The sequence below is a fragment of the Tyto alba genome, unplaced genomic scaffold, assembly GCF_018691265.1.
Source record: "Tyto alba isolate M040663 unplaced genomic scaffold, T.alba_DEE_v4.0 Super-Scaffold_2, whole genome shotgun sequence".
NCBI lineage: Eukaryota > Metazoa > Chordata > Aves > Strigiformes > Tytonidae > Tyto > Tyto alba.
Window position 1 is genome coordinate 74,868,554 of NW_024881282.1, and position 12,890 is coordinate 74,881,443.

A 12,890-nucleotide genomic window follows, 5' to 3' on the forward strand; every position below is an offset into this window, starting at 1 on the left:
ATGACCTCACAATGACATTGATACTTCTTGCTAAAGATGCTTCTGCACAGGAAGAAAACCTTGAAATAGAATTGGTTATCTTCTCAGTCCTTTTTGTGTGTTGGTGTCTGTGAACTGTCTAATCACTATGTTAAACAAATAGTGTTAAATAGATTGTGCCATTTTTGTATATCATGCTCAGGTGTTGTACCAGGTTAGGTGACTTTGAACAGCAGCCCTGATTGTTATTCTCTTAGAAAGCAACATACGCTCTAAATATTATTTGAAACTTAACATATGATGGATTTTAGAGTGGTATTTCTTTTGTACATTTGTGTTTGCTAGCAATAACTTTTCTATAACATTCAGTATGTGACCTATTACCTGCTCAGTTTATTTCCAAATATTCTGTTTTATTAATTTCAGTCTGTTTGAATGTATTGTTGTAAAGGGGGAAATTGTTTTTTTAATGCTAAAATAGTCTGCAGTAGTTACTATGATTTGAAGAATACTTCTTTCTATAATTGATAAGTGTTCCATGTAAAAAAATCTGCTTATTTTGCAGGTGTCCTCCAAATGATGCAGACTAGAATTGGTGCTCTACAAAGTACTGTTGATAGGTATGCCATTCATTATGTGATTAGAAAGTATAAAATCTTAATTGTTCTATCATGTCATTTATTAATATTGATATAAATAATTTTCTCTTCTTATTTTTAGAATTAGAGTCAAAATTGTTGATCCCTACAACAAAATAGTGTCTCGCACAGCTCAGCTAGCAAAACTTCAAGTAAGTTGCATTAAAAATGTATTTTAAAAAAATCCATTTTGAACGTGTCTTATTTTTCAATTGTCAGACATGGGTGTGATTTTGATCCGCCTGTAGTTTGTTGTCAGTATTTCTCAATGAAACTCAGTATTTATGTCTCTTCATGAGCTACCGAGAAGTGCTTCCTATTGCAAAGCAGGAAAATTACCTTTGCATTAGCTAATTGAGTTTTTGTAGAGATGGAGGGAAGAGGGAAGGGTTGTCTGAGTATAGATTAGTTAAATTCTCATGATTCTGTAATTTTGGTGTTTAATGTTATGATGCCATTGTGTAGAAGATGCTTTTCTCTTAATTTAATTCATGCTTGGCTGCAGTTTAGTAAGGAGCTTGGGAATTAATTCTTTCGGAATAGTCAAGATGCAACTTACGGAGCCAGCTGTGGTTTTGTAGTTTTATAAACTCAGGTACATAGATGTCCCTGTCTTTTGTGTGTGAGTGGAGTCTACAAGAGAATGTAGATGTCTATTAGAGGATAGCAGTGTAAGATAAGTGTCAAACACTTCCATTGTTAATTTTATAATAGTTGAAAAGTATTCCATAGATTTTCAGAAGTCATGTAGCTGCATTCTATTCAGTTTATGGTTTGAAAAGCAACACAGCTCCAAATCCACAAGTGTTTAATGAGTTACTGTTTGCACTATTTGTCTTTACAAGTTTACCTTAGCTTTGCAGAACTAGAAACTTACCTTTTAGTAGCTGAAATTTGAGCTGTGGATATACATTGAAGTGTGGTGCCATCTGTGACAATGACTGCTGTGGTACAGTAGAGTAGGTGAAGCTTCAAACTGTCATGCAGTTTCTAGTCTGGGGGCTGGTGGAGCAGCTGTATTAGTCTCTTGGCTGAGCTTCTACTGTTCTCTACATTACTTTCAGTAGCAGTGAAGTTCAGCAGGAAGCTCTTAACACTCTTCAGCCAGTTTGTCCGCGTGCTTCTCTTGTTCTTTTCAACTGCAGTTGTTACTGTTTTTGTCACTGGGCAAAACCCATGACTTCCTTGTGCAGGTTAGGTGCAGATTTTTTTGTTCCCTGATGTATGTTGCAGTGTGGAAAGAGTTGCAGGAATTTGTGGATAAAGATTAAGATTGTTTCTGCCTTGATGTTACACAAATTCAAAATGCAGAAGGACATCTGAGAAGAATGAGTCCCTGAATTTAGGAAATATTTCTTGGGTGCTCTTTGCTTGTTCTTTGTTGTAGCAGTGTTACATGGATTTTCCAGTGGTATGAAAGCAGCATCCATCCAAGGTCAGTATTACTCAGCCTGTGCCAGGGAATTTGTAGCATCTGGCTTTTCTTGGCTGTAAGTCAGAAAAAAGAGGTGCAGGGTAAGGGGAGTCTGCTAGTCTACCCTTCCTAGTATCCAAATCCACTTACCTCAGTGTAGAAAGAGGAACAATGATTCCAGCTTCTCTGCCAGTGAGAATCTGTCCTTGGCATGAGACCTGCTGTCCCCCTTGTGTTGACAGATACTCAGCGAGTGCTTTATGTTGTACTATACTGCTGGGAGGAGTGGAGGGTCAGGACACCTGGATTATGTAGTGAAGCTAGAGTTATGGAGAGTTGAGTCAATAGGCCGTTGAAATCTCAACCCTCCTGCCTCTCCCAGATGCACTGCTGTGGTGTCTCTTTACCTGGCTGACTTGTTTATTTGAGAAGGGCAACCACACAACAAACAGTTCACTTCCTGGCTGTGGCAGTGCTTATGACATGAAATTGCTCCCAAATATGAGACTAGTGGCTTGGGACACTTTCAAACTTGCAAATTTTATCAGTTGTTGTATAGTTGGTAGAATAAGTGGAAAAAGGTAGATGACTGATAAAAGACGTTGCCTTCTGTCAAAATCTGTAGGGTTGGCAGGTATATTTTGCTGAACTGTCTGGTGTTTATGGGCCTTGTGTACTCTTGGTATTATTTTAGTGCTTCGCTGATTGCTGTGGGACTACTCACAAACTGAAGGAATATTTGGCTTGCATAAAGCTGTATTTTGCCATCCTTAATTGTTTTTAATATAGTCTGGCTTTTTCGTAAACATTCTCACTGCAAATTCATTGTCAAGCTTCAAATCTAGTCCTGAATTCTGAATCTCTGCTGTCTGCTAGTTTATATTATGTCTTGCTCTGCTCTTAGAGCTTCATGGCATCCCAAGGGAACAGCAGACTCAAAGCTTACTTCCTACTTTAAATCATACTGTCCTCTTCTGAGTCTTTCCAAAGTAGATCACAAGCTAAATGAGAATAGTTAACAGTTGAAATATGTAGCTTGTCCTTCAGAGGGTTATTTTCTGTGCAGCTCTGCTTAACCAAGTGTTTCTACATGTTGTCTTAAATTTCAGATATCTTAGTGTTAAAAATTTGGCTATTACAAGGAATTTTTAAAACCTTAAAAAAAATCTGTATTTTAAAAGTTATTCTCTCTGTAAAATATTTACTGGTAGCAGATTTAGTTACAGTAGCACCAGGATGAAATATTAAATGTAGTCTGAAGATAGTGGACTGTCTCATCTGTCTTCAGGCTTCTGTTATATATACATTCAATTACACGATGGTCTGGCAGATACATGCCATTGCATATATGAGCTGCACACTGGCACATGTTCAAGTCGTCCTCTATAATTAAGTCTGCTTTCAATAAATTCTTAAAATTAATTTGAGATTAAAAGTAAGAGGCTTTTTGATTTCTTGAATCATAGCAGTAATGTTGTAGTGTTGATATGTTGCTTTAAATTTCAGGAGATGACTAATACATAATCTCAAGAAAAATCAGGTTTTATTCTTAATTTTACTAAAATCACTGGGACTAACTCAGGCTACTGTCCTTTACTGGACTAATTCTTGCTTAAAAAGTGGAATTCATTCCTTCTTGGATGAAAGCATCTCCTTTAGAGAAGCATACTGTTATCAACTCAGGAAGGGAATGTTTCCTGAATTAATTCAGACTTCTGTTATGCAGGTGGCCAGGTTAGAGGATTTAGCATCTGTGAACAACTACATTATTAGATAATTTTTTTTTATTTCCGTTACATGGTCCTCATATATTACATTCTTTTACAGTGTCTGTGAGTTTTTTTAAATTGAACAACTCATGTAAATGGAAATACTTGAGTGAAACAGAATCTTTGTGAAGGGCACAATGCAGTAGTAATCACTGTGAAGTTAAGCGTGCATCTTCAGTGTCTGGATTTTTCACCTCCTTCTAATTCATAGGTCCAGAAGTTAAAACTTTTTTTTTTTGCTCTTGCATCTAAATGTAACTTTTCCAATCTCTTATTCAGTTTGATAGTCCTTTTAAAAGATTGTTTCTTGGGATAGGAGATAATGAGCAACAACTCAATGAAAAGTAAATAATCTTTTGGCATGTAAAGTAAAAGATGGTCAGATGATAACTGAAGTTGAATTCCTAGGGAGAAACATTAGCCAGAGGTACACAATTGGATTAGAGAGTAATTCAGTTTGAAAGCGAAGTAGTAATACTCTGCCCTCTTATTTGGCAAAGCACAGTGCACTATATAAAAAGCTATTTTTGATTAATCTTGGAGAAATTTAGTTCACAGATATGAAAGTGATAGGTGGGTCAAGATTTTTGTAATTAAATAAATTAATTAATAAAAACTAAGATGTTAATCTCTCAAAGTAGGATAAGGTCCACTCGGTTCTCACTAATAGTAATAGAAATCATGTGCTTAAGTTGTCTTAGAATGCTTAGGAAGCTTGCACTTTAGACTATGTGATACAGAACCAAAAACATTGAGAGTAATTGTGCTTTCTGTGAAGTGCCTCAGTGAGGCTTTTTAAAATTTTTCCTTTTTGTTCTGTCTAGATGTTTAATAAAATTAAACTATAAATATTTGTGTTTTGATTAGTTTGTGCTGGCATAGGGAAGAGCCTGACAAGTTGTGTAGTCCACTGAATATTGGTTAAAATGGTGACTCACTTGTGTATGTTTTCATATATGCACTTTAATATTAGTTTTCAAGATGTTAACTTCAGTCTAAAAAAGGACTTCAAAGTCTATCAGATACTAAATATTTTTTAAAGTGATTTTAATTTAATTTTGATATCCATAAGGTAAATACTTCAGGAGGCTTTGCCTTCAGTACCAGGGAAGATACCTCAGAAAAACTGGCTTACTAATTTTTTCTTTACTTTACTCAATTTCTTATTTACTTCTCTTGTTAATCAGATTGCTGATGTTGGGCTGTACCAAAATCCACATATATTTTTACTTTCTCCTGAGTCACATTTCTGAAATCTAGTTTAGATGTTATCTACTCCAGAATGTTGCTGCTCCCATAGCATGTACCTCCTAGCCCCACTGACACAATCCAGCCCTAGAGGAATTCTACACTTGATGTAACTCTTACTGTTTCTCTGTCTCCATTTACTGTGTGGAAGGAGAAGACCTATTTCAAGATCTTACTTAAGTGAAAAATTATGAAACTATTATGTTTGAGTCAGATGTCAGCAATGCCTTTTTTTTTAAATTGGTGCTAATGAAAACATACACAAATAAGTTTCCTGAAAATGTAAATATGCATCAATTTTCTTAATTTTTAGCCAAGAATGACATGTATTTTAATAAACCTATGAAAGAATGTGAACTAGCAGTTGGCTGAATGAAGGTGACTGGCCTGATGAATGTTGTGCTGAAAATGAGTTTTTTACATACTTTCTTATCATAAGAGTCAATATCTGTAATAACAATTTAGCCTTCAAGTTTTATTGTCTGTTGAAGTAAGTGCTACCATTTTGCTTATTTTGGGTGATATTTGATTGGCAAGGCCAACTTTTTAATTTTACTAAAGCTTACAGAGGGCAGGAATATTGAGGAGAGTTGCACAATGTAAAATAAAGCTCAATTCTAGTTAGAAATAGAACGTCTTTGTCATGGGGTTCTGAATTTTCTTTTTCTTTACTAGTAATGACAGCAAAATCTCAGTACCCTGTGAATGTAATTACCAGTTTTAGAAAGTATTGGTCTATATTGCATAAAACTTTTTTTCAGGACTTTTTAACATGGTATTTCAGTGTTCTAAAGTTCTTTGGTTTTATTCACATTCCCTTTTTTGGTTAAAGTATTTCCATATTTGAGGCCTAATATTATATGATCATAATGTACTGATAATATTCCCTAATGCTGTGATTTCTCTGCAGGCTGCTTGTGACTTGCTGCGGAGAATAATACGCATCTTGTATCTTAGTAAGAGACTTCAAGGACAACTGCAAGGAGGAAGCAGAGAGATAACAAAAGCTGCCCAGAGTCTCAATGAACTTGGTGAGTCCTTCTTAGTTACTTTTAGAGGCATTTTTAGCTTGCGCTCATATGACTCACACTAGTGTTTGACTTAAAAAAACAAAGAAACCTCCAGAACATTTCACTGTGGTTCTTGCTGTCTACTTTTGGATTTGAATTGAGAAATAGTATGGACAGAACTCATTATTACTTTCCGTTTTTTCATACATCTTCTCTACATAAAGGTATTTAATAACATGAAAATTCTATGATTATAACTTGTGTTCTTCTGGGCAACGAATTCTTGTGAAGCAATTCCTTTCTTATTGGTTTGTGTTTGTATAAAACGTCTTCAGAGACAGCAGATATATATTTAGCTTTTGGAAGACACTGTACTACAATAAGGCATAGTTTGAATTACAGTTTACATCCTAAAAGAAAATTATTCGCCCTGTGACCTTTATGAAAGCCATATGTGGTATGATATACAAATACCTAACCTAATTCAGATACTGGAGGAATTCTGCTGCAGTAGTGACTAATTTACTCTGTATTTTATTGGCTTCTAGGAATAATGATGAAATAGTTCTCGTGAAGATCATCTTACGTTGCTAGATTGTTTTCCGTACTTGAGCTAGCTTGGGTACTTCCACACTGGGCTGCATGATGCAGTGACGAGCATCCCATTAGTTCTGGAGATCAGTCGTTGGTGTTGTATATGGTATTTTGCCAGCTGTTTCTCCTTTGATTTAATGGTATTCAATTTCAGCTTCCAAAAATAGGTTGTGGGAGGGCTGAACTATCAAACATTCAGTATCATCCTGAGGTTTATTGTGCATATTTGTCACTAGTGCTCTTTTTATACTGTGTAATCAAAAAATTATTGGACAATGACTTAGTGTTATAATTAGGAGATGCTGTAGTGCAAATGGAAAGTTTATATAGTTATTTAGTATATCAGTTTGACTGAAGCAATTAAGCATCAGTTGTAGCATTATAAGCTAGAGTTATTTTTTCTAATTTTCTATTTTTTCTAATTTTTAATTTTCTTTCCATTTTGGTCTCCCTTAACAGCTTCAGGATATATACAGTAATACTGTCTTTTAACTACCTGAATTGCAGGTCTTGTGGGATTAATCTGGATGCTAAATCCTGTTCAAATAATTACTACAATTTAATGGTAAAATCTGAGATGTTTATCTTGTGTAGTTTTTAGGATTTCTTTCTTTTAAAGAAAATGCCTTTCATTACTCTGCTTTCTCTCTTTTTTTTTTTTTTCTTTCACCATTTAAAAAAAGAGTCTGCACTTTTTTTCTGTTGAAGTGTCACACTTCTTTGAGTTTCTTGTGTTCAAATACTTGGCCTTTTCCTGAAGAATGAGTGATTATTATTGTTAAAGGTAAAGGGAAATGCGTCCCCTTAGGAAGTCCTTTTGAGTTTCATTGTACAGTTCATAGAGGAGGAACCAGCACTTGTGGTCCTTAATTTAATCTTTAATTAATCCTTAATTCTGGATGGTTTATGGCTAGGTAAAACCCCTTGTCTACTGTAATTTCTCTCCCTCTCTTTTCCTGGTATCTCTTCCTTTCTTCTCACTCACCTCTCCATCTGCATCCCTCTCTCATCTTTTGGCTATCTGCTGTTTGTTGTTCTTTGCTGCCCACCTTGGCTGGTCTGGATTCTCATTGCCTCCCAGCTGGCCTTGAAGCCCAGCACACGAGTGGGTGGGAGCACCCCACTGCAGAGTAGCTGGCGTGGTGTCTGGCCTGTGTGGTGAGGTGGTGTCTTACTGGGTATGGGGTAGCCCCGTTCGGAGAGAAGCGTGCAGCGGTTGAAGTCAATATGGTTCAGAGTACCACAGTGGGAGTCAGTGGGAAGGTGGTGTGTTGCACGGGGCCTGGATTTGGGGATATGGCTGGGGAAGCACCGTGCTGTGCTTCTGGCCTTGGAAAGCACTGAGATGTAGGGGAGATCTGTAGGGGGGTGGTGGTGGTGGCGTGGGGCAGGAGAGGACTGAGGCTGTGGCCACTTGGGGTGAGGGTGTGGAAATGCTGTGCTTCAGAAGGATGAGAAATGTGATGTAGTGCTACGTGGCATCGTGAGGGTGGGAAGCGTGGGTAACAGACACTGGGCACTGGTTTTTGTGATAACCAGCGGTGAGATCCAAAAGCTTTGTGGGGGCTTGGAAAGTACTGCGACTTCTGATGGTAGTAAATAAGTGGTAGACATGAGTGGTGTGAAAGTCTGGTATTGGATAGGGAACTCTGCATCATGGAGGCTTGCTTTTGAATTGAGGATCATGGCCAAGAGTAATATTAATTTGTGTTTCTAGCCAGATAATTTTGAATATCCCTTTTAGCTGTCATTCTGGTAAAAATTCATCCCATTGTTACCTTTTTGTTTTATGTGTGGTGCAATATAATTTCTGCTTTGTTGAAATCAGCAGTACTGTGTTATTACTGTGAAAGCTTTGCACCTTCTGTGGTATAATATATCTTTTATCGCTTATAGGTTATTCTGGGTAGAATCTAGGGATAACTGGCCATTTATTTTTACGTACTGTTATACTCTGTGTATGTTTGGGGGACACAAATGTGTGTGTGCTCATTTAGGTATATGTATTCAACATATATTTCCTCAGCAAATCTATGTTAGTTCACTTACAGCTTTTACTTAGTTGTGTCTTGAAATTTATTTTGCAGTCATGGGAAAAGATATGATAAAAATATAAAATCTTAGAACTAGCTAGAAATATGTGTTAGCCAGGAACTGTAAGAAGCAGTAGCTTTTACTGAGAAGAATTTTTTACTGGACTCTGTTAAATTGTTAGTAGTCTGCAGATCTCCAGCTTCAGTGGGTGATGTTAGGAACTTTACTCTGAAAGCACTTAGTAATACTGAGATTTGGTAAACACTGAGATCTCTATTTAAAGCTAAAGTAGATCTAGAATTCCTCTGTGTTGGACTTTCACATTATTTGAAATTAACTTCCCACTTTGGTACAGTAAGAAGAAAAACTTAATTCCTTATGTAATCTTTAAAGATTAAATGTGATTTATATATATGTGTGTATATATGTGTATATATATATATATGTAAAACCCCACGCTTTCTTCTGCAATCCTTCCACCTCCCAACACACTTCTTTGGGTTCTCTAGCAAAGTAGAAACTGTATTGTGATAGTCCATTGAATAAGCTATTACCTCTTTCTCTAATAACGATTCTTCATGTTATATAATCCAATTCAGCATATGGATAAGTAAAACAAGTGACATATTCCGATGTCAAACAGTGCCCAATGCAGTAAATTACATGCCCTGACTATGCTTCTTGGTGATATTTTAATACAAATATCTCATAAAATGAAAAAGAAACATTTCTAAGCAAATTTAAACGAGAATGTGACAAGAAAATGGTACACTATATACAGTTCCCTTTCACTGAAGGAATTCTGCTGGTATTAAAAAATCTGCTGTCTTCTGTGTGAGTATGCAGAAATTACTGTCTGTAACAGTGGCCAGTGACTGATCAGATGAAGATGAAAAAATTGTTAGTTGTGCAGTGAATGGCAAGCTTGACTGTGGACAGGTTGTTAATTCCATCTGTGAGTTACAGAGCTAGTTCTGGACAACAAAGGATTTATATCTTTTCCTTGTTAAATACCTCTAACTGATGTCATCAATATTCATATAAATGCCTAAACTTCCTTTAATTATAATAAGCTTGTACTCTCTGTATATAGTTGTATTATAATTTATTTCACAGCAAGTGAATTTATTTGCTTGAGTGACCCTGTGAGCATATAATACTTGTAGGCAGGCTCTCACAGCAGCCATCATTTTGCTATTCTGTAAACTCAGTCTGTGGTTAAGCTGTGCATCCATAAAATGAAGGGGAAGGGGTCTATTGAAATATGTGTTGGGTGACTTCAATATAGAAGTTGCTCCAGAACAATACTGTCTTCCATAGAACTCAAGAGAAGGGAGGATGGGGGAAGATAGGACTGTGACCTTACTTTAAAGCTAAATAATTCTAGAGAAAAGGCAAAATACTGTCAGTTATGGAAGTCTAGCTAAAATTAAGAAAGCCGTACATATGTATTGTGTTCTTTATAAAGAAAGGGCAACACTTACACATGGCAGTTATTTAGGCTTAACATGACAATAGAAGACTTAAGGGAGATTCAAAGAAATAGAGCTTAATTTTGGTGATACTTTTAAAGAAGTGTAGCTTGGATGGATAAAACTTGAAATGTTAGGATATGCATGATACTGGGTGAAATACAATTTGAAAGAAGTTACTTGGCTATGCCTGGCAGGCCTCTTTGTAGCAGTCATAATGTAGGTGGTGTGGTAGCCCTGTCTTCTAAATTGTACTGCAGAACTAATGATATCTGTACAAAGGCGACAGTGATCTTGGTCTTGAAAAATGCTCTTGTGGATGCCAGAAAAAAAGCTGGACTTAGCACCTTCCTAGGGTAAACAAGATGTGTCATGATATCATTTAAACAAGAAAAAGCCTTGGTATAGCTGATATGTCTGTTTGAATCAGAATTAGAGGAAATGAGAGGAGGAAAATGACCTCTTGCCGTAATGGAGATTGCATTGGTGGGACCTTGTCTTGTCCAGTATTGAGACTTCTCTGTTTCAGTATGCTTTTCTAGTACCCTGGAGTTGCCACCCAAAGATAACACCATTGTAAAGACTGTGAAGTTATCTATAGTCTTACAGCTTATCACCCAGTTTGTGTCATACAGTAATACAAAGTAGTGCTTGATAAAGGGAGACAATTAAATTTCTTTGTGAAAATTCACTGTTTCTTTTTACGTTTTGTTCTTGTGTTATGTATTTCAGTAATTGTCACATGATCTGTGTTTTCCCCACCTTTGAAAATGCTTATGACATTATATAGAGCAAATTTTTTTCAAATATTTTAAACCTAAGGAGTCTATATTTTTCCTTCTTTTTCTCTGTTGCTGTTAAAACATGGACATATTCCATAGAAAGAAGAATGTGTTCCTTTGTGTGCATATATATGTATAAATATTTATAAATGCAAATATAAACAATACCTATATTCATCCTAATGTATCTCATCTGCTTTTCAGAGTAATGTCATTGTTCTTAGTCATTATCTTTGGGAACTCCTGAGGGGAGAGATGAGATTCCAGAGACTGGAGAACTTGCTTTATCGAAAACAGGGCTCACTGGCTCATATTTTATGTAGACAACTCAAACTTATGCTACTTCCTTAAGCAAAGAAACTTTAGAACAAATAAGCTATTAGTAGAAGTTTAGAATATAAAAGTGCTATTAAATAGTAGGCCACATAAATTTGTCAAGAATGAATCCTGTTTAACAAACCATATTTCCTTTGTTGACAGCATAACAGGTTTTAGGACTAGAGAGATCAATGGCTGTCTTACAGTTTGATTTAAATAGGGCTCTTGACACCATGTCACACTAATAGGATCAGCAATATAATCCAGACTAAAATGTTGTGCAATGAATGCAGAAGTTTTGGGAAAGCTGTACCCCAAAAATAGTCATCAGTTGTTCACTGTTGCCCAGCAATGTATCAAGTGGGGTTTTGTTGAAATGTGTTCTGCAGCTGGCTAGTGTTTTCATTAATGCTTTGAGTGATGTGATATGGTATATCCTTATTAAATTTACAAGTAATAATCAAGCGGAGAATAATGGAAAGTATGTTGGGAAACTGGATTAGAATGAAGAATATTCTTAGCAAATTGGAGATACATCTTAGCTGAACTGATTTAATTTATCTTCCAGACAAGTGCAAAGTCCTAGCAATAAATAGTTGTAGTTAACAGCAGAAATATGAGAAATTACTATGGGTAACAGTTCTGCAGAGAAGCTTGATAGTTCCTTACGAATTGAGTGCAAGCCACTTGCTCATTTGTTTTGTAGCAACGTGACATTGTTGGCAATGACATTTGTGCTGATCTTTATAAAGAAGGGTATTGTGTGCAAGTCACTTGAAACAAATCTTTTGTTCATGCTTCAACTGGAGTATCAAGTCAATTTTGAGGCACCTCATTCAAGGAAGATGTAGGTTAATTGGAGAAAGTCCTAAGTACACCAGTAATGATGACTGAAGGCCTTGAGAATGGGCAGTGGGTGGAGGAACTGGACGTGTGTGACTGGTTTGGAGAAGAGGGATCTGAGAGGTGGAGTAACGTTTTTCAGATGGGAAAGGATAAATGGCTCTCCATAGCCACTGTGATTGAAACAGTAAGTAATGGACCCGAAATGAAGCAAAGAAAATGTTTACCTAAAATGTTAGGAGGGTTTCTGCCAGTAATGGTAATTTCAGGGCAGCTGTGAAGTAATTATTTGAAACTTTTTAAAATGCAGTTTAGACAAAGCAGGTATCAGGAATAGTTTAGATACAGGTGGTTTTGTCTTGAAGCAGGACTGAGTAAGCTGAGCTGCTGCCAGTCCTTTGTTTCTCTCAGAGGTGCTCCTACCCTCAACTCTGTTAATAGGAAATGTATTATAAGGAAGTTTGTTTTTCTTTTTTTTTTTTTGTCTGGGTTTTGTTGTTATTGTTGTTGTTTGTTTTGCTTTTTTAGTGGTGTTTTTTTTTTTCTTTTAATTGGACTGCTTGATATAAAATTTGCTTTCCACAAGTTGGTTTGTTGGGCACTGTGCCCAGATACCTCCTGGAATATTGGGACAGTGACTGAAAAATGCATGCCATTGCTTTAATTCAGCCGCCTCTTATCACTTCTTCAGATGAAATAGTAGATAAATCTCCTCAAAGACCTCCAGGTCACCCCTCTGAAACAGTTACTTCCCTTCTGGTAGTGACTGACATTCAAGTTAGCTTCACA

The 12,890-nt window shown here is 36.3% G+C and overlaps 1 protein-coding gene across 1 annotated transcript in view; it reads left to right on the forward strand.

Moving 5' to 3' along the window:
* Positions 1 to 12,890, forward strand: part of COG5 (component of oligomeric golgi complex 5) — a 188,705-nt gene that overhangs the window by 5,230 nt on the left and 170,585 nt on the right. Inside the window, exons 4-6 of the mRNA XM_032996224.2 lie at positions 545 to 599; positions 700 to 769; positions 5,959 to 6,079. Coding sequence (XP_032852115.2) covers positions 545 to 599; positions 700 to 769; positions 5,959 to 6,079 — 246 coding nt within the window. The remainder of the gene's footprint in view (positions 1 to 544; positions 600 to 699; positions 770 to 5,958; positions 6,080 to 12,890) is intronic.